Source organism: Pelobates fuscus, chromosome 8, assembly GCF_036172605.1.
Source record: "Pelobates fuscus isolate aPelFus1 chromosome 8, aPelFus1.pri, whole genome shotgun sequence".
Lineage (NCBI taxonomy): Eukaryota > Metazoa > Chordata > Amphibia > Anura > Pelobatidae > Pelobates > Pelobates fuscus.
The window spans coordinates 162846603-162868874 of NC_086324.1; the positions used below are offsets into that span (position 1 = coordinate 162846603).

Consider the following 22272-nt stretch of genomic DNA (forward strand, 5'->3'; position numbering starts at 1 on the left):
GGAGGAATATCTTATGTCCATAACCAACATTCGAGTTATTTGCTCCAGAACTCATATTTTTTTTTTTTTTTTACCAAAATTGCCGGAATGAAAACTTAGATTATTTATAAGATTTTTTTTAGTTTGAATACGTTTGTTTAGAACGTAATGTTCACTTTGAAATTTCGACAATTCACACTTTGAAAAAAAGCAAATTGCAGAATTATAAATTTTATGCCAAAACAGCAAAAGCAGAGATTTTATTTATTTTTTTATTCCTTTTTTTTTTTTTTTAAATCCTTTTAATACATTTTAATTCATGGAAAACTCAAAAGAAAAAAAAAGTACAATAAATAAATAAATAGCTAGCTATATAAATAGAGCAATCCCTATGAATGTGCCTATAGGAATAACAAGGTCATTGTCAATGTGATGGAATCCAATGTTACACTTTCTGCCCACACTGTAACCATGAATGACACCACTTCCGGCACGCCCATCACCAGTGACGTCACATCGCCGGCCAATCGGAGCGAGGATGAGGGCAGCCAGACTGACCATGACCGCGCCTTTTTACTTTTTTAAAAAACGTCCCGCGATTGGCCAGGCTCGCCAGCCAATCGGCGAAATGAGACGGTCTCCCCTGACGTCATCATCCGTCACCGCCCACCAAGCCCATGGATCGCAGCACTGGTCATGGCGTCGCGCCGTGTCATTGGTTGCTCTCCTTAACGCCCCGCCCGCCCTAGCGCCGCCGTCCAATGGGAGCGTTTGTTTGGGTTCCACGGGGCGGGGTTTATTTTGGCAGTCTGTCTTGGCGCGGGTTGTTGTCAGATGGGGACACGGTGTAACAGGGGAAGGTGTCTGCCGGTTGGATAACGAGCACTTACCGGACACCGAGCTGTGTGACCGCTCCCCTTACCCCCCAGGGGTCTCTGGGTAAACCTCACTGGACCTCCAGGCCCTGTGTGAGCTGGGATAGGCCTCAGGGCCTGGATCACACAGCCTGCAGGCCGAGCCAGGAGAACCAGCAACACTACATGTGCCAGGTAAGCACCCTGTATACCTGCTGGGGGTCAGAGAGCGAGCACAGGGGCTCTAATAATGTCTCATCATCATCATAATATACAATAAAATAATGTCTCATAATAATAATAATCAATAAAATAATGTCTCATAATATTCAATAAATGTCTAATAATGTCTCATAATAATAATAATCAATAAAATAATGTCTCATAATAATAATCAATAAAATAATGTCTCATAATAATGGTGAATAATCATATGTCCCATAATATATAATAATAATATTTTAATAAAATAATGTCTCATCATAATAATAATAATCAATAAAATAATGCCTCATAATAATAATCAATAATTGTCTCATGGTGAATAATCATATGTCCAATAATGTATAATAATAATGGCCAATTATAATGTATAATAATCATATGCATAATCAATAAAATAATGTCCAATAATAATATGTCTAATAATTGCCAATTTATAATGTATAATAATCATATGTCCAATAATGTATAATAATATCCAATAAAATTATGTCTAATCATGATAATGGGCAATAATCACAATATATCCAATTATAATGGCTAATAATAATGTCTAATAATCATGATATAATATGTCCAGTAATAATATAATATTGTCCAGTAGTAATGGTGATCAATACTGCCATGGGTTTATGCAGTCAGTGGCTTTCCAGCTTAATAGCCATAATCAATAACCGTATCAATGTTTATACATTCTATCAGTGGAATGTTAATACAGTGTATTCCTATCCATAATCTGTCAATCACTGTGTAACTTAATGTAAGTATCCACATTCAATACGTTTGGTCCAAGTGGAAATGTTTCTATAAAGTGTCAGTAGTAGGTTGATCCAAATATATATCCATTTTTAATCCATGATTGTTCTAGAAAAGTACTGTGGCTTATATAATAAATATTTAGTGCTAGATCCAGTTGTATTATTTTTTTCTGTGGAATGAATGATGTGTATGTAACTGGAACCAGCACTAACCATGATTTATTTGATGTATTTCAACCTCTCATAAGAGGATAATTCATTGGTGTACTGAACTAATGGGAAGTTGTCACTTGGATGTTATGAGTAGTTGTCATTAGATATAGACTCATGTCTGGGCGTTGTTACTGGATTATTGGATTATGATTTGTGTTATGTGATGAGATCCCAGATCTGTTTGATATTGAGGAAGCTTGAGGATAATTATTCATGACCACTTTGGTTTTATATTTTCCCATTTCAGTGATAAACACCCCATTCTCCATAATCTTTATATTTTGCAACTTCTATCTGATTCCATATATCTTGGCATCACTTTGAATGCCATGAAAGAGGATAATTATATCTCCCATCTCCAGTCATTGAATTTCTCAGTATTGAATTAATGGGTTCTGTGTTTTGGCTATTGTAGATATAACATTGATTTTATATCAAACACCAAGAGAGTGTATATAGAGGAAACAGGTGTGCTCTATGGGTGTGATGGCTGACAGCAGCTGTTGATTTTGGGCATCTGTTAAAATAAAAAAACAAACTCCTTTTTATATTGCCAGAATGTGCTCCTGTTAATGCACATCAAGCTTAAAATGGGTCACCTTGGTTTTAAATATTTAGCTGTAGAAATCAGTAAACTACAGGAGATTAGGCTTAAGCACAAAATACTCCCTTGATATAAAATCTGTTGCCATTTACAATATTGGCACTCACTGGAACCTCTGCTAACATGCTACATTTATTTTACTGTGTTTGGTGAAGTTTTTAATGTAAACCTCATTCTGTAATTTGGCACTGTGATGGTTTTCTAGATTGGTTAGTTCTCATTTTATGCAGTTCCTAAACCCATCATTTAAACTATATTCATGGTTATTGAAATCTTTTGTTCCATTTTATTCTGACTCTGCAGTCTCATAACATCTTTAATTCTATGATAAACTATATTTTTTATAATCCCCATTAAATATCTGATCATCATTAAATTTATCACCATGAAAGGCAATGTCTGCCTGAGCAATGATTCTGGGTTTGTTGTTGTTTGAAAACAATGATGCCTTTTTATATAGAAAAGGAAAAATGCATGAAAAATAGTTGCAACAATCCTATAATCTCATTTTGTAACATCAGTCATTGATCAGAGGGTTCTGCAATTTCATTGATCATTTTAATACAGCTGAAATGGATGTTGAAAGATTTTGATTTATCTGCTTATTGTGAACCAGGGCTGCAAAACCAGTTTTCTGTTGTTGAGATCTGTATTTCTGTGCATAGTGTAAAATTTATATAATATCTATTCATTCCTGGGCTACTTGCATTTCTGTATGTCTTGCTGGTGGGATGCAATTCATAAAAAAATATATTATTATTTTTTCTATAAACCTAATTAATGCCCATTTAATTTAAATTACTGGGGAGGTGATGACGTAGCAAAGCAAAGTTCAGCTTCACACCAGCCTTAAGCTCTAACGCCCCAATCCATGTGCCTCAATTTGGGCAGCTCTCTGTTTCGAAACGGGAGGTCGTGCATAGGAGCGGGGCACTGGGTTTGAAAGCCCAGAGTCTCAGCTTTAATTTGCCCCCGGTCTGGGGTCTGTGCGACCAGGCGGTCGGGAGTTATTGGGGTTTGAGTGAGGGGACCCCCTCCGCCTCCTCCTGCGCCATAAGGTTTGGATGAGAGTTTCCAGCCCCAGCCGGAGACACACACGGCGAGGCAGCTCCCTGCTCCCCCGATATGAGCGGCGATCCCGGGCGGAGGGAGGCTCGGGGCAGGGCCGATCCATGGTGAGGAGGAAGCCGACACCCCAAGGGTGCGAGGGACCCCGGAATGGGCAGGGATCGGTGGGCAGAAATCACTTTTTTCGGAGGGTTTCCCTGGCTGGCGAGCGAGCAGGGAGAGAGGCGGCTGCAGCAGCTCCTGATCATGTCGGCTCAGCCAGACACGACAACAACAAAACAGCTCCTTCCAGCCTGGCCCCCGGGCCAGCACTGCCTCCCCCGGCCTGGCCCCCGGGCCAGGAGACCCCTCTACCCCTGCCCCAGCCGGAGGGCCCCATCCCGGGGAGCCTGGGCCAATTCTAGCCCGGGTTAGACAGGCAGGACAGAGGGAGAGGATTTGTCAGTAACAATGGCGGCCATGTTGTTCTGGAGCTTTTTTGCTCCCTGTGTGTCTCTCTCTTTATAACTTCTTTTTCTGCCCTGATTTTAGGGGATTTGGGGGGTTTTCAGGGGCAGGTTGTGGTCTGCAGGCTGTTTATGGGGGTTTGATGTTTTATTTTTTTTTGTAACAGTGTTGAATTTTTTTATTTATTTTTTTGTATTTTATTTTTTTGCAGCATGACAGTGAAACTGAAGACTGGAGAGGAGAGGTTGAAAAAATCCAATAAGAGAGCACTGGGACCTGAGGAATTGGAAGAGACGGCAGAAGTGGAAGATCCAGGTGTAAAAGGGGCCGGTGAACCCCTTCCTGAGACCACGGATAAAGATCCCCAAGAGGCACTGACCCCAAGCCAGCCACCCGCAACTCCGCAGGACCAGCATCATTTTCTGAGATCCAGCGTCCGGCCACACAGCAAAAGGATAAAGAAGGATCACTTTGGCAATGCAGCGAGTACCAGTTCTAAAAGCAAAGGTATTAGATGCACCTTAAATACATTTTAGGGGGAATGGGATGTGAGGGTACAGAAAACGTGCTCCCCCAAGTGTTTGAGATGTGGCAGAATTTAAGTTTTTTTTTTTTTTTTTTTTTAATTTATTTTCCACAGTTTTAGAGATTTTATGGGTTTTGCCACTAAAAGCGTGGATTCACGCAGTGTTTTAAAGTGAGATGCATATTTTTGCACCAGACTTAAAAGGTGAGTTAATAATGCAGATGTACATAGCACATTCCTTCAGACTCCTTTTCTGTATTTGATTTAAAAAAAAAAAAAAAAAGTGGCACAGTGGGTAAAACTTATACATAGAAATACATAAAATCTAAAAAGGTGGAATTTTATAGCAAAATAATTGGAGTTTGTTGAATGATATTTTTTTGAATTTTCAGAGTATTCGAATTTGTTTCAGATAAATACACATCGTTGATATGTTTTTGAATTTTTTTTTTTGCTTTGTTTAAAAAAAATTTTTTTCACCCGCATTTCAAAAAAGACTAGTGACTTAGTTGTCTGAAATACAAGATTTGTATACAACTTTTTTTTCAAAATAACGCATTATTTTATCTTTTCTTTGTTTGTATTTTCAGCTTTTTTTCCTTTCATTGATTCTTATGCAGGAGTTATCTAATTCTCTCTGGTTTTTATCCCCGCCCTAAAAGCTTTAAGATGTTGACGCTCCTCATTTATAGCTATGGCAACTGTCAACATTGCAGGCCATGCTATTCAATTTATTTTTAAATGAATATTTAAAATCAAGATTTTCTCCACCAGTTTTTAGTAAGTTATTTAATTGTGCGCATATTTATATTTTTGCCCTAGTTTATTTTTTTAATTTTGATTTTAACACACTTTGTGCCACCGGAGACCCTTTAGCTGCGATGTTTTTTTGTGGGATGTGGGGGGGGGTTGTTTATCCAAACTACCTATACATACTATGAAGTTGAATTTCCTTTATATAAATGTAACATCCTATGTTACAATATAACAAATGTATAGAGCCGATGGTTGGCTTTATTTTCTAAGATTAATTGAAGGGATATTTACATTTTATTTATCCTTCTGTCTAACCTTGACAAGCCTATAATATTTCCATGTATTAATTAGGCTCTGATGTAAATAATGATTAATAAAGTGCACAATATATACACAGTTTGTTCCTAACTAGGCGGTTGACATTTGATCTTTAGCCTATGCAAATTTATTTTAATAGTTTGACTTTTTTTTTTTATTCTTTATTTTTGTAGTGCATATGAGAGAACAACATGCATGGGGTACCCCAACAGCAATCCACATGCTTTTTCAAACATTTATAACAATCAGGAGTATGTTAGTTCTTGCACAATTTTATAATTGGTATACAGGTAATCAAGAGTGTTCACGAGTTTAAATGCGAAGTAACGGCTGAACATGTGTGATTCATAGAAAATAGACAAAACATTAATTGTAGTAAGACTATTTAAGTGTTGTTTAAAGTTGAGTAATAAGCTAGGCAGGACACAGCTACATTCACTTGTGTCGTGACTAATCGGTTACAGGCTAGGTATAGCGCGGTTGGCGTTGTTTAACTATTAGTGTGTGGATTACATGCTGGTGAAGCAGGATTATTGTGTTGACCTCTGGGGTTGCGCCAGCTGTAATGCTCGTAGGAGGCATGTAAGATGCAGTGTAGAATAAGACAGTAGGCAGTGACTACAGACAGTAGTTACAACAGTTGGTGTGCGCCGTGAGAGGTAGTTGGACATCGCTCTTTAAAGCTTGTTGCTGGGTGCCTCCTTTGTTCCCTCTTCGGTGCTGCCGCACTGCAGGATATGCGTGTAAAGTTGGCTCCGCTGTAAGTGAGCTGTGCTTGGCGGCAAAGTTAATGGTCGCTGGCGGGGGTACTCGCTGAGCGGACTCCCACTCCTCCAGCACTTCTGTCATAATCATTGGGGACAAGCCCTCTCTGTTAGGTTGGTGGGAGGTCGGGCTAATGTGCGTCCGCACGGTTACTTGCCGGTTCCTATTGCCGCCTGACAGGTTTTCAGTCTCCTGCCGCTGGTGAGTGTCTCGCTGCTTCCGACCTTCTGGGCGGCTCGGTGCTCGAAGTGTCCGTGCCTGCACCTGTTTGATCTCGCTTGGGTGAGTACGTGGCTTGGTGGCAGGCACTGCCTTAGTGTTCTCCGGGAACATAAGGGCTTCCAGCTTGTCCCATAACACTTGGAAGGCCCTGTCCAGCCGGTGCCCTATGTCTGGCTGCTCGCTGTGAGTATTGGGGGAGCATGCTGCCTCCGCCATTTTAAGTGTAGTGCCACTGCTTGTTGCAGGCTCTGCGTCTCCTCAGCTTTCTCGCCGGGTCGTGCCAGGGTCTCCTGAGTGTAGACCGGGGATAACCCCCACCGGTCCAGAGAAGACTTTGTAGGAAGGGCAGGTGCTGTATACCAAATTTTCGCTTGTGTGGCATGGTTGTGTGCCCCTGGTTGTCACCTTCCGGTTGGTAGCCTTTTTGGGCCGATTAGGTCCCGTTTAGGTGGCTTAATTCAGCTTAATTATCTCTGCAGAGCAGGAGCTAACCAGGTCTGCGTCCTCTCCTTTCAGCGGTCAGGCCCCGCCCCCAATAGTTTTACTTTTAATAATATCATCCATCAGAGATTCTTTGTTTTTTTTGCCCGTATATTAGACCTAAATCGTGCATTTGAGTAACTTCGCATTGACCCTCGCATAGTATAGTCTCTGTTTCTTGGCAGTAAAGATCTGTTTTTTTTTTTTCTGAAACTTCAGATTTATATTAATGGAGGCTGTGATGTAAATTTTAAGGGATTGGAAGCGCCTTTAAACTCTGTTGATAGAATTGGATAGTTTGGACTTGGTGTACTGCTATTTCTGCATATATGTTTGATTTAAATATTAAGATGCATACCTAAAGCCCCTCTCCATCATCAGAATTATAAAATAAATGTGTTACCTCATTGTCCTTCTAAAATGGACAGCATATAGAATCATTAAGTCAAGGACTTTAATTACTGCAAGAAAGGAGAATAAGCATATATAGGCAATAATTTACAAATAAATATTCTCAGATCACAAGTCAAGTTATTGGTTCTTTGATATTTTCATTTTTAAAAATGATGATGTTTCAGTGTTACCAGACCTTCAAACTTGAACTAGGCTGTTGCTACATTTGTGAGAAAGTCGACTTAGTCTGCGCACAGTCTGACGGTGGTCTGACAAAATCATAACTTAAGCATTAGCCTAAAATTATAGCAGTTTATTGCTATGAGAACCTACAAAAAATGTGAGTTTGGAATCTAAAACTTAGACCGTGTACATTTGTATTTCACTCGATATAATGAACAAACAGCTGAATTGGGTCATTTTTCCAGCTCCCTTATTTTTGCTTGGAGTTTGCAATACTCTTGACATCTCTCAGAGGTTTCTCTTCCATTTACATTGCTTTCTTATTTCTTGTAGCTAGCTGTATGTTTTAGAATTTGCATAAATCTGAAGGGAGTTCTACTACCGTTGGCCTTATCAGTTTATAATATTATGTTAGAGATGGTGTTGATTTAAAAACGTTTAAACCAGCTGAATCCACTTTATTTTGAAAAATAAGAAGGCATTATTTTCCAAAATAGCCGAAATTGAAAAATTCTCCACCCGAGTTGATTTTGTGATCTGATGTTATCCATATGATGCTGTGCACGCCAGCACTGCGACTGGTACATGCTCTTTTGGCACCATGGAAAGAATGGCTTAGCATTTCTTAGCAGAATCCCTGAGTGCACCCGATCATCATGGGGTGAGGATGAAACCCAGGGCACGGCAGTGCTGTACAGGTAAGTATGTTAAAGACATAACCCTGCTGCACGGTTATTACAGTAATTGCTTCAATAAAGTTTACTTCAGTGAGAGAATAAGGAACTGTCTCTTGCAGAGACGTGACAAACGCTCTTTAAAAATGGCAGCTCCCACAATGTGTTGGAATAACTGCTTATCCATGCTGTTGTGGCATTGTAAACATAATGTGTTTTATCCGTGCACAAATAAAATAAAGAATTACAAAAAACAAAAAAACGGCAGCTGTCATGAAGCTTGGCCAGGAGACGCGCTAAAAAAAGGGTGTTTACTTATATAGAACGCTACAAGATAATACAGCTTATATCACATGTGATATTGGAATAAGGAATAATAGTTTTCCTTTAAAGGTAAACTCCAGGCACAGCTTGCTTTGAAGTGTTTCATGCGTCTGGAGTCTGTCATATTTATAAAATTGCTGATTTTGATAGAAATGTTTACTTTTTATATTTGGGGCAGAAACCTCTCCCGTGCTCTCAATTAGACAACCAGGGAGGTTTTCTTCTGCTTCCATGGGCTCCACGGAGCGAACGGAAGTGGCCGATGTGCTGCTTTCCCCCCTTCTCTATGAGCTGTATTACCGATCATTGATGAGCATAGAAAAGCCAGGCTCCAGCAAAGATGCTTCTTAATGAGAAGCGAGAGCTTGCAGAGGCTCAGACAGATCTGCAGCTTTTGCGCTCTTTTCTTTTTTTTTTCTCCCATATACCCCAAAGAAAACATACAGGAAAAATGACGTGCACATTTCTGTTAGGGATATATCTACTAAAATGTTAAAAAGCATAATAAAAAAAGTAATGGCTAAACTCGCACTGCAGAAGTTTGTCAACGACATTTCCTATGATGACTAGTTTGTCTTATGTTTTTATTCCTCTTTAGTGCTAAGGTTAGCCATCACTGCTATAAATGTTACAAAAAAGTGACTGCTCTGTGTTAATATTTCGTATTCATTTTGTTTGATTTGAAACGGATTTGGATGATTGACAGTTGTCACATGCTTCTAGATTTTGTATTTGTTTAAATGTATTTCACTTTATACCAAGCACAATGACGTGTGGGTGGAGTGCCATCTAGTGGAATAGAATGACATTTCATTGTAAATTCCAAAACGGATCTCTTTTGGGATGTTTTTTTTTTGTTGTTGTTTTTTTTATTCCTAAGGACCAAGGGGAATGCATGTTATGTTATAATATACAGGGGTTGGTCTAGCTTCTTGTCCTAGTTAATCCTAGTAAGAAAATGTCACCATGGTTCTACTATGGCTAACTTACTAGGATTACCCACTAGTAAGTCAGCCATAATAGATCCGTGGTGACCTCATTGTAGTTCACAAACCATTGCCCTTGGTGGCAATTGCTATTTGAAACCATGCTTTGTATTAATTATTGCAAAATGTCTACCTGTAAAAATATAATCTGTTGCATCGATCTTACCTGTGTATATTCTGGCAGTGTGGTCTTAATAGTTTTTCAGCTGAATATAATGCATTTTGTTACGTGTTTGTTTAGGTGTGTGTTTTGTAAGGAAACATTTCTTACTAGTGTAACAGCTAGTCCAACTTATATGATCTACATATCTATATAATACACATTTTCTCTAATGTTCTCCCTTCTATTTTTTACTTTAACACTAACTTCTCTCATTACTAAAATATCCCTATCCTTTCGCTGACCTGTCCCTGGCAACACCATCATCATTGCTTCCACCTCACTCCCCTCCCCTCTCTATTCATCCCATGCACTCTACACATACCTTTCCAGCCTATCTCCACCAACTCCTCCCAAATCCTCTACATACATACCCTCCTACAAAACTTTCAAATCCTACTCCCACCTTTACTACCTTTCTATCCTTCTGCTCCTAGCAGCTGGTGATGTCTCTCCAAACCCCGGTCCCCTCTCAACAAACTCACCACATACTAACCCAAGGATCCACACTAATCTCATACCCATCTCATGTTCCTCTAGATCCTCCTTCAATACTGCCCTCTGGAACGCACGCTCTGTTTGCAATATTACTAAATCCACTGCTGTCCATGACTTCTTCATCTCTCGTTCAATAGATTTACTAGCCTTAACAGAAACCTGGCTCTCCCCCTCTGACACTGCCACCCCTGCATCTTTGTCCTTCGGTGGTCTCCAACTTACCCACAACCCAAGAAACTCTGAATGTAAAGGTGGTGGTGTTGGGTTTCTCCTCTCCCCTCACTGCTCCTTTAAACCTCTTCCCTCTCTTTCCCGTCATTTGAAATACATTCAATTCGCCTTTTCAAACCCTTCTCTGCTAACATTGCTGTTATTTACCGTTCCCCTCTTCTCTTCCTTGACCACTTTGCTGCCTGGCTACCCTATTTCCTCTCTTCTAACATTCCATCCCTAATTCTCGGGGACTTCAATATTCCTATAAACCCACCTTTGACCTCTGCAGCCACTAAACTACTTTCAATTACTTCCTCCATTCGGGCTATCACAGTGGGCAAATTCTCCCACCCATGTAGCTGGCAATACCCTTGACCTAATCTTCACTTATGCATGTACAGTATCTAATATCTGCAACACTCCATATCCACTCTCTGATCACCACCTCTTATCATTTGCTGTCGCGTACCCCCTCGCCCAACAACCTCAGCCTAACCCCCCTCAACTCAGGAGGGACCTTAATTCTCTTGATCTCTAGCAGTTGTCAGCTGACATTGATTCACAACTGCTGTCCATCCCTTCCCTCTCCTGCCCTTCACTGGCCATCTCCATATATAACTCTACTCTTACATCTGCCTTGAACACTGCAGCACCACTCCAAACAAGCACCTCAAGGAGGACCCGCCCCCAACCATGGCATACTAAATCAACACGCTACCTGCAAAGATGCTCCCGTTGTGCTAAACGCTCCTGGAGGAAGTCTCGCACCCAATCAGACTTTCTCCATTATAGATTCATATTGTATTCATACAGTGCAGCCCTTGCCTTTGCCAAACAGTCCTATTTTTCCTCTCTCATTAGTTCATGTTCCCGCAACCCCAGGCGTCTTTTTGACACCTTTAATTCTCTTCTTCGCCCTGCTGTGGCCACCCCCCCCCCAAACTAACCTTACTGCTGATAACTTTGCATGTTACTTCACTGACAAGATTGAACAGCTAAGGAAAGAATTCTCCCCTCCTTGCCTTTCTGTTTCTCAACCACACATAGATCATGCCTTTCCTACCCTTCAGACATTCTCCCCAGCTACTGATCAAGAGGTGGCTGCTCTTCTTTGCTCCTCTCGCCCCACCACTTGCCCACTCGATCCTGTCCCATCTCACCTTATCAGATCTCTCTCCACTTGTCTCGTGCCTTCTTTAACACACATCTTCAACTGCTTGCTCTCTTCTGGCATCGTCCCTGCTGACCTTAAACATGCCACTGTAGTACCTATACTTAAAAAACCATCCCTCGACCCATCCACCCCCTCTAACTACCGTCCCATATCCCTGCTCCCTTTTTCCTCAAAGCTTCTGGAAAGACTTGTCTTTACCCGTGTGTCTAATTTCCTCAATTCCAACTCTCTCCTTGACTCCCTTCAATCTGGCTTCCGCCCTCTCCACTCTACAGAGACTGCCCTTATCAAAGTTACTAACGACCTAATCGCAGCTAAATCCAAAGGCCACTACTCCATACTAATTCTTCTTGACCTCTCAGCGGCCTTTGACACCGTTGATCATGCTCTCCTTCAGTTTGACGCTCATTCAGTGTCTCTTTTTCTAATGATGCCTCCTCCTCTCGTCCTGTCTCGGTTAGAGTCCCCAAAGGCTCTGTCCTTGGTCCTCTTCTATTTTCTCTTTATACTGCCTCTCTTGGCAAACTTATTACCTCTTTTGGATTCCACTACCACCTGTATGCTGATGACACCCAGCTATATCTCTCCTCCCCGGACCTCTCCCCTGCCGCCCTGCAACGTGTCACTGCTTGCCTTTCTTCCATCTCTGACTGGATGTCCTCCCGCTTTCTGAAACTCAATCTCTCAAAAACTGAGCTCATTGTCTTTCCTCCTCCTAATACTGATCCTATTCTTTCGCTCTCCCTTCAAGGTTCTGGTACTAACATCAGTCCATCCTTGCAAGCGCGCTGTCTTGGCGTCATACTTGACTCTGGTCTCACCTTTTGAGCCTCACATCCAGCATGTTGCCAAATCCTGTAGATTCCATCTTAAAAACATAGCCGGTATCTGCCCCTTTCTTGCACCAGATACTACCAAGGAGCTTGTCCATGCTCTAGTAATTTCCCGCATGGATTATTGTAACTCTCTCCTGATTGGTCTTCCCAAAAGCCGTACTGCACCCCTAAAGTCCGTAATGAACGCTGCTGCTAGACTGATTTTCCTCTCTAGTCGTTTCTCTCACACCTCACCCCTCTGCCAGTCCTTACATTGGCTTCCTGTATCCTGTAGGAGTCAATTCAAGGTACTAACTCACACCTATAAAGCACTGAACAACTCTAGCCCCTCTTATATCTCCTCACAGATCCATAGGTATGTCCCTTCTCGGTCTCTCCGCTCTGCCCGTAACCACCTCCTGTCCGTTGTCCGCACTCGTACGGCCAACTCGCGCTTGCAGGACTTCTTGCGGGCGGCTCCCTTCCTATGGAATAGCCTGCCTACCGCCATCAGACTCTCCCCTAGTCTTGCATCTTTTAAGAAGTGCCTTAAAACCCATCTCTTTAGGATAGCTTAGGGCCTCCAAGACTAACCCTTACCTCACATACCTGTCTCTTGCCCTCTCCTAAAGGGCAGCCCACCTTATTTGATTGCAAATTCCTTTCCTAATGTGTTTTACACCCCACCTCCTATAGAATGTAAGCTCGTTTGACCAGGGTCCTCTTCAACCTATCGTTCCTGTAAGTTGTCTTGTAATTGTCCTATTTATAGTTAAATCCCCTCTCATAATATTGTAAAGCGCTACGGAATCTGTTGGCGCTATATAAATGGCAATAATAATAATAATAAAGGGCTGGATCCATAGAGATCAGTATAAAATACAATTTGGGGACACATGGCTGCTTGGCTTCTTAGATTGTTCTAGCACCGCACATAGTTGTTTATAGGTAAGGTTGTTTTTATTTCTTTTTCTTTTTTTAACAGTGCTCATACACTGCGTTCCAGTTGAGATTTGAATTATGTTAATTGACAATTTGATTTGAATTCATTGATTAATTGCTCTCAACTTTCATTTATTTAATGGGCGTATTTCTGTTGTGTATTAGTGATAAGGTCCATGACAATTGATGTTCAGCCCATGCGGGTAATCTGTTTGCATAACGTTTTTTTTATACACAATGTCTGTATACTTAATTTTTCTCCTGTATTTTTTAAGCACCAGACAATGCAACTCCCTCTTCAACTAGCTGCTCCACTGTGGCCCCCAGTGCTCCCAAGGCATCAGGTCGAAACATAGCTCCCCCACCTGCTGAGAAAGAAGATGGAAGTCAGAAAAAAGTGCGGCGGCAGTGGGAGTCATGGAGTACTGAAGATAAAAACATGTTCTTTGACGCACTGTTTGAAGTAAGTCCTGAGTGCATCTCCAGCCCTGCCAATTCAGTATTTCTATGCCAGTTATAGGGTGGGTGGCCTTCTCACTGGGAAAGGACTCCCACATCCTCTCTTCAGCTTGATATTCTGTTTTTATTTGACCCTATATTGAAGAATGTCCAGAGCGTTTGTATGAGGGAATAAAAAATGCTGCACTAATCTCAGACCATGAACTTCAACAACCATTTTATTAAAGGGGCATTTCACTGTCCAAATACAAAATAAATAAATATCAATATTAGGATATAAAATATAACCAGCTTGCAAAAGCTGCAAATCTATTGTCTGCAGCCTCTGCAAGCCCACCCACCTTTTGTAAAATGGTTGGGAGGGGAGGGAGGACACACCCTTAATAGTTATGCTTTTTAGCAAGCTGGAGTGTTCTTTTAAGAGTAACAGATCGATCTTGTTGTATTGTAATTTAGGACACCTAGTAACTTATTGCTGCATTTTATAGGTCTGTTACTTAATGCTGAATCTTGCTGCAGCAAATTTGGTCACTTATAATGGTCACCTCGAGCATATCCACCCAGTATTGAAAGGCAATAGATTTGTGCTTTTTTTTGGTCACGCATTGTTTGAAAGCTGAAAGTTCCTCTAAGGTTTTCTGTGCCCGGAGTGAAGCCTGGAAGACCATAGAGGATAACAATAGGTTTTTAAGCACTGTCCAACCAAAGCTGTTTGTATATGGCCGAAGGATCCAGGCATGTACGAAAGAATCCTTCCAACTCTAGATGACAAACTGTCTTAAAATATGTTTGAGGTGACCGTTGTCCTTTAACTGAAGCAGATGAAATTCCTCCGAAGCTCACTTTATCCCCCCGACCAAATGGAAACCGCATTGAGCTAAATGGGTACCCTCTTTCTTCAAATGCATCTCATTGCTTCCAGAAGATTATTTTGGAAATAGCTCAGCCGAATTGCAGCGGCAAAGTTTATTTTTGTTAAAAGGAAGAAAGAAACCGTAGGCTAGAGTAAAGGTGGTGGGTGTAGCATTAGGGTGGCTTTGGGTTTAGGGTGCAGTTCCTTTGGTCTGTGTCAGCAAGTTGGATAAAATGAATACGAGGACTTTGATTGGAGTTCAGCTCTTTGTGAATAGTAAAATTAGCAAACTGCCATAGCGATTCGACCGATTGTAATGGCGAACAGAATGCCAGCCTTTGGCAAACTTTCAGTAGAAACCGTGGAATTTGGACAATAAAATAAAATTTGGTCCCTTTTTTTCTTTAGTGATCTGACCCCATATAGTTTTGTTAATTCTTTATTCATTGAGGGCTGTTTATCACGTGTTCGTTCACTTTAAACATAGATTTTGTTCTCACGCCTTGTGTTTTCAATCTTAGCACGGGAAGGACTTTGAAGCTATTCGAAATAATATCGCCCTGAAATACAAGAAGAAAGCCAAGCCTGCAAGCATGGTGAAAAACAAGGAGCAGATTCGGCATTTTTACTACCGGACGTGGCACAAGATATCGAAGTACATAGACTTCAACAATGGTGAGACAGGGCTCATCTGACTTGGAATCCCTTGAATCCTGTTTCTGTTCTCTCTCTCTATTTTTTGTTTTTTCTTCTCTCACGCACAGAGAGGCATGTCTTCATGTGACACAGTTAGAAACGTGTTTTTTTTTTTTTTTTTTTTTTTAATCAACTGCAGAAGATACATTTGTGAAATATTGATGATGGGCTGATTTGTTTTCAGATCGTTTTCATGCATCTATGTAAATATGTCACTGTCACTTTTTTTCTTGTAGTATTTTCTTGTGGTCTGAAAAAGTCTTCACAGGAACTTTATGGGCTGATCTGTTATGGGGAGCTCCGGAAGAAGATTGGTGGCTGTAAGTCTCTTTAATTTCTCTTTATTTCGCCATATAATTAAATTGATTTGCTCCTAGAGATACCAGTGGTATTACTGTGTTCATACTTTTCGAAAATCTCTTCAAGCACCATAACCACATCAGCTCTTTGCATAGCTTATGGTGCGATGAATCTCCTGTGCCCACGCACATAGTTATTTATAACTACATCGGAAGTGCCACTGTTTTGATGTGTAATGTCAGGGGAAGGGCATTAACCAATTACATTAGGTTGGTTAGAGCGTTGTTTGCCATTGCAGTGAGTTTTGCTAAATTCCTGCAATTCTGAGCAACCGTGTGTGCACGGGGACAGGAACCAGGGACATCTTTGCATCATGGCGTCTGCAAATTTTTTTTTTAATTTTTTTTAGAAAGCCTTTGCAACCAGCATTGTTGTTTATGGTTCTTGGAGAATCCAGTGAACATGTTGTTGCCTATTTTATCTGCCTGGCATGCTCTGCTTTATTGGTATACCCTTCATTCAATGCCCCAGCCCTGTTAAATTTGTTGATCCTATGTAAGCCATTTATAATAAAAATAAGGTGAAATTAACAGATCAGCCAGCTAAAATGACGCGAATGTCATGTGAATATCTTTATGAAGTAGAAATGCAGAATAAACATATTCTATTCCCATATTCCAGTGTGAATTGTGGAAGGAAATGTGGAGTAAAAGTTGTGTACTGGGTTTATGGCTTCCTGTTGCTCAGTTATCTTTAGTTTTACATACAGTATTTTCATATATATATTTCCTCCAATAAGACCCGAGAGGAGAGTGTTTGGGTGTTTTTTTTTATTTCACAGGCAAGCAGTCTTGGATGCCAGAAAATCATTTCCTACTATTGAAATATGTTCCACCTGGAAATATATTTAGTTAAACAGTTTTGTGTTGCCATGGGATACTTATCTGAGTGAGCATGTGCAACACAAGCACGATCTGTGCTTATTCTGAGAAACCGTGAATGCTTCACACTGAAAACAATACTCTGAGCACCTGGATATAATATGTCTGCATATTGCAATAGCTTGTGGGAAGAAACGTTACCTTTCTTAAAGGGATATTCTCAGTGCTGTCACCACTGCAGCACACTGTAGTGGTTATAGTGTCAGGATTCTTTTGTAAGAGGTCGAACCGTTTCTTACCTGGGCCTTCTTCGGCTCCACACGTTACAGCTTCAGCTATATCCGGTGTGGATAGGGTTGCATGGGCAGAAGCAATGTGCCATCTTGAAGCAATATTCAGAAACTGTTTAACCTGCTGAATGAACAAGATCTGAGATTGGATGCGGAGTTACAGCTACGCCATTTTTTTGATGTTTCTCTTATTTTTCCTCTTTGTAGGTATGGATAATAAGAATGCCGCCAAACTGAATGAACTCATACAGCTGGGGTGAGTTATGACATTGTGTCTACTGGAGATTTCACACCATATGCTGTCCCTACATAGTGTGCAGATATAGAGGTGGAAACGATAACCTAAAATTAAAAACTATTACTCCAACATGAAAGAATGCACTCATAATACTTCAAAATAAACCGAACTGAAATGGGGAATGTATGATGTTGCACAGATGAAAAAAATGACGTTATCTTGTTTATTTTGAAGTTCTATGAGTGTACGTTTTTTTTGTTAAATATTTGCCAATACGTGCTCACTACATACATGTTCTATTTTAATGACATTTTTGGGTGTATTGTGTGTGTGTGTGTGTAAATATTATAGGCATAATTCTATATATATTCTAACATACACATGGCATTGGTTGGGATTCAGAGTATAAAATAATCAAGCTGCTATTTAATTTATTGCTGTATATTCACAGAATGGTGCTGGAGTGTAACGTGAAATATCATGTTCACCGTTCACCTTGTAACTGGCTTTTTTGTAGTTTTGAGAGAGCCACATATATGATAAATGGTAATTACAGATTGTCATATGGCAATATTTAGTATGTATTGGTGGAGGGGACCAATAGATTTAAATGTATGCAGCTATTATAAATAGAATGAAGAGGAAATGGAGCTCCATAACATATTTTGGGTTCTGCTAAGAATTTATTCGCTCCTGGTAGTGAAACAAGTCACTTATTGTGTCATTGAACCCAAAGATAAGTTTGTTTGACAATTCCATTTTCTATCAGTTCCTCAAAGTTTTTCATTTTAAATTTGATCCGTTTACAGAATAACCACGGTTCGGTACAAAGGCAGGAACTTGCGGATCAAAACACCCATGTGTCGCGCGTTGAAGAAGCTGTGTGACCCGGAAGGAAAGACAGGTACTATGAGAGCCTATCTTGGGAGAACCATTTTGTTTTAATGTAATGCGGCTATTATAAGCTGATGTCAGCAGAGAGCGAGAGAGGTTGACGGTCCTCTGCACATAACTTTGCAATTATGCATAGGTATTGGGTGCTTCGTTTTGATCCTTTTAATACAAGTGGTTCATTTACCCATGTGTTTTATAGTCCAAATGTGTTTTCTAGGAGAATTCAGGCTAATTCAGCTGTAGACGTGTTACTACTTTTAATACGGCAGAAGTTTATGAACGCCATGTAATTTAGTGTAAGTAGACCAATATTATTAGCTAGAAATTTTTAAAATTCTTCTTCTTCCATTTCCTCCCTACATTTTCCCAGGTGTGAGCGATGAAGAAGATCAAAAGCCAGTAAGACTTCCCCTTAAAGTGCCTATAGAACTTCAGCCTCGGAACAATGAAGCTTGGGCTAGAGTGCAGAGCTTGGCTCAGAATCCCCGACTAAGGTAAACAAAGGTTGCCTACCATTTGGTCCAGGAGAGCTCCCCCCCTCCCCCCGCTACTTAGCATATACTAATACATCTACACATGTGAAAGGCTAGAAATAAATTCTTAGACCACAAACAGTAACATGAAAATAGCTGAAGATGAAAAGTATGCCAGTCTCTTAGGCAAGCACATACCTGTCCTGGCATGACAAAGTCTATTAAAACTTGCACAAGGACAGTTCATAATATGTTCTGTTATTGCCTTTTCTCTCCCTAGGATGATTGTCGAATTGCACCGGAAGGTTTCAAGCCTCATCGAGTTTCTCAAACAGAAGTGGGTGCTGCACGAGACCCGTGTTGTATCCTTTTTGTCAGTGGAATCTAAACTACCTACTGAGATGAGGTTTATACCAAAATCATAAATCAGGCAGTGAAATGAGAGGGCTAAGTTGTATCTTGGTGTTGGCTCTCAAAGTGTGCGTTATGGCACACTAAACGGAAAACCTTTTAACTGATTGTTTGCATGCTTTTCTTAGGTTAGTATGTTGTTTTCAATGCTTGTGGACCTCTTCCCATCAGTAAACAGAAATCGTATTGGAGTTTTTTGTTTTTTTTTCTTAACTGTGTTCATCTCAGAGGAAAACGGTTGAGGATCAGCAGCAGCCTGAGCCGAAGCCACAAGAACCCGAGGAGGAGTTGTCCCTTTTCCCGTTAGAGTCAGTCATGCTGACTCCTTTGCCTGGCGTAGCCAGGGTAGTTCACTCCAAGGCCTTCTGTACCGTCCATTGGCAAGAGACTGGCAAGTGCAAGCAAAGTTCTAAAGATATGTATCTCCTTCCTCCTGCTCAAATTCTTGGCATCCAAACTGGGCAAGGCACAGCTAGGGTACAGCTGAAGTGTCCCCGAGGTGGCGCAGAAAGTAAGCAGGGGAACAAGGTAGATGGCGTTACTGATGTCTCTCAAGAAAGGACTCAAACAGTGGAAAATGGCTCCCTGGATAATGTGCCATCTGAAGTGGTTACACATTGTCCAAGGACTCCAGATGAAGTTCCTCCTGAGCTTGTGGACTCCCCAACAGAGGCAGCTCTTGATGTGGCTGGAAGCCAGCCTCCTGCCATAGAGGAGCTCTCACTAATGGATCCAGTCCCTCCTTACCTAAAGTCCTGCCAGAATCTTATTATTCCAGAGGAAAGTATTTGCACAGACAAAGTATCTGCAAGCTCCCCTAAATCTCCAGAGACACTTCCTACAGCTTCAGAAGAAGTAAATGTAGGCCAAGAGTCAAAAGAAAGCCAGGCAGGAAATATCCAACCAGATCCTTGCACTACAGAAACTTCAGGAATGGACACTCAGGAGAAGGATTGTGGTTCGTCTAAAACTCCCAGAATGGACTCTAAACAGTTCACTGAGCACTTGCTCCAGGAAGGCTGGAACAATCGGACATCGGGAAATCTGACATTGGCCGAGGTCTACCTCATGCTTGGGAAACCAGGAAAATTGCAACTGGAATACGAATGGCTTTTGCCTTCAAGTCCAGATGGTCAGAGGTCTCCTCTGCACCATAAGCAGAGACTTCTAAACTGCCTTTTACGCCTCATCTCTACCGAGTTGAACCCCAAAACTGTAAGTGATTAACCTTGTTTTTGGTGGTTTGTTTTGTCCAATATGCAAGATGTCCCTTATTATCAACAAAAACAAGATAATGTAGAAAGTTAGTAAACCTAAAAAATGCATCATATAAGAACATGGCTGGGGAATCATAGATAGGGTCCTGGTAGTGCTGTTTCCTGCCAGACATAGACTGAACCCTCAGTAGTTTAAACAATCCAGAAGTCTGAGACCTTTTCATTAATTTCTTGCCAGACTATGGTTGTGATGTGTCTCTCTCTTTCCCAGCTGGATGCTATTAAAGGAATTGGTGGAATGTAAAATTCTGTGTTATTCGTGATGTTTGTTCTGGCTTTTCTGACCCAAGGCTAATGAGCTGTGTTGTGAAATTGTTTGTTTGTCTTTAAAAAAAATAAAATAAAAAAAAATTGGTGATTTCTCTGATACTAGAATATTTACACACTATTAGTATGTGAGGTGACTTCATTTTGAAGGCTGTTTATCCCTCTTGTATGGTTTCTCATTTTCCTTTTCTTTTGCTCCTTGACCCTCACATTGCTTTTCTTACTGTCTTTACCACCAAAACAGCTCTCCCTTTCTTCTCTCTTAACTCATTGCCCACTCTCTAACCATAATTTGGATTTGGACCGCTCTCCTAGATATTTTTCTAAACCAGTGAGTTTTGCTCGATTGTCCCACTTTGTTTTCCCCTAGTGCCTTCTCAGACCTCCTACACACTGGCCAACATGAATGGAGGAGATCAGTTAGGATACATTGCTTCAGTAGTACCAGACATTGTGAATTCCCAGCCAATATATTCTACTGCACCTTTATTGTTGCTTCCTTCTTTAGAATAATGGAATCTTAGAAAGCTCTGGCAAACAGTTGGCACAAGCATAGAAATAAGACATTTATTGTCTAGCTGTCAACGATTGTTTGCAAGCCAGATTATACTTAACAAAATAGCTTTGTGTTCAAGGAGACATGTCTGCTTCCAAGGTGGAAGCTGGGGTTGAGTGAAGAATAGTGGATATATGTATCTGTAGCTCTCTCTTTAGCACGGTCATCTTCTGGCCATCAGCCTGGTGCCATCATCACTGGTGTACTTTTTCTCTTACTCTGAAATACAAAACCAGATTTATGGAAGATCAGGTCAGAAATACTTGTTTGTGTTCCTGACCCTATAGTGATCCTTTAATTCTGGTTGTTGAGGTCCTTTTTAAAGTAGTGCCTGAACCAACTTTTTTCATGTAATCTGATGCTCATTTCTTGCTTTTCTTTCATATTTTCATATATATATATATATATATAATTTTTTTTTAATAAGTATTTAATTTTTTTTATTTTTCAGGGTCCTGAAACTGCCTCCGTGGCCACTTCCCCTCTTAAACTGCCCTCTCAGGAGCAAGCGGTGGCACCAAGACGGAAAGTTGTGACTTTACTGTCCAGGAACCCTGATATCCTGAGGACGCAGTCTGTACCACAGATCCACGCTACGTTCACTCAACAATCCAGTACCTCAGGTAAAGGACAATCACAGGGCTGTATCAATGTTACATCAGTGCTTGCATGATGAGAGGCCTTTAATAGGCTGTGTGGTAATGAAAATCAACTGATGAAAAGCAGCAAAAATGTGATAAAAGTTTGAATTTAGTTTACACGGAGTCATATCCACTAGAGCTCTTTGGAGTGGTTCTGGTACTATACTATACTACAAGTCTGTGGATGGTTTCTTTGTGTGAAGCTATTTTGACAACACCTATTCATTTATAGCACCATAATGACTACAGTGAGCTGCAGTGCTTAGGGTGCTTATTGTGCCCCTTTAAACGTCCTAAACTGTCCTCTATCCTTTTCCCCCAGCAGTTTGTGGCAGTCTTGCAGGGGTTTTTCTTAGCATTTTCGAATTTGCTTGATACTGCAAATTTTATGGAAGATCTCACAAGAGAATTGCTTGCTGGCATGATGTTCCCCCTTCTTTCACTTGTTATAAACCACATTGG

The 22272-nt window shown here is 40.7% G+C and overlaps 1 protein-coding gene across 2 annotated transcripts in view; it reads left to right on the top strand.

The window, feature by feature from the left end:
- Positions 1-802: 802 nt before the first annotated feature.
- The window catches only part of CRAMP1 (cramped chromatin regulator homolog 1), a 36564-nt gene continuing 15094 nt past the window's right edge, over positions 803-22272 (top strand). Inside the window, exons 1-11 of one of the 2 annotated variants that reach the window (XM_063430605.1) lie at positions 803-1028; positions 4357-4652; positions 13850-14037; positions 15408-15561; positions 15819-15902; positions 17261-17309; positions 18101-18195; positions 18556-18679; positions 18939-19020; positions 19298-20284; positions 21621-21792. In XM_063430605.1, the coding sequence (XP_063286675.1) occupies positions 4358-4652; positions 13850-14037; positions 15408-15561; positions 15819-15902; positions 17261-17309; positions 18101-18195; positions 18556-18679; positions 18939-19020; positions 19298-20284; positions 21621-21792 (2230 nt within the window). In that variant the 5' untranslated portion in view covers positions 803-1028; position 4357. Of the gene's footprint in view, positions 1029-3655; positions 3806-4356; positions 4653-13849; positions 14038-15407; positions 15562-15818; positions 15903-17260; positions 17310-18100; positions 18196-18555; positions 18680-18938; positions 19021-19297; positions 20285-21620; positions 21793-22272 lie in introns of those variants that run through there. The other variant, XM_063430604.1, reaches the window with a different exon arrangement.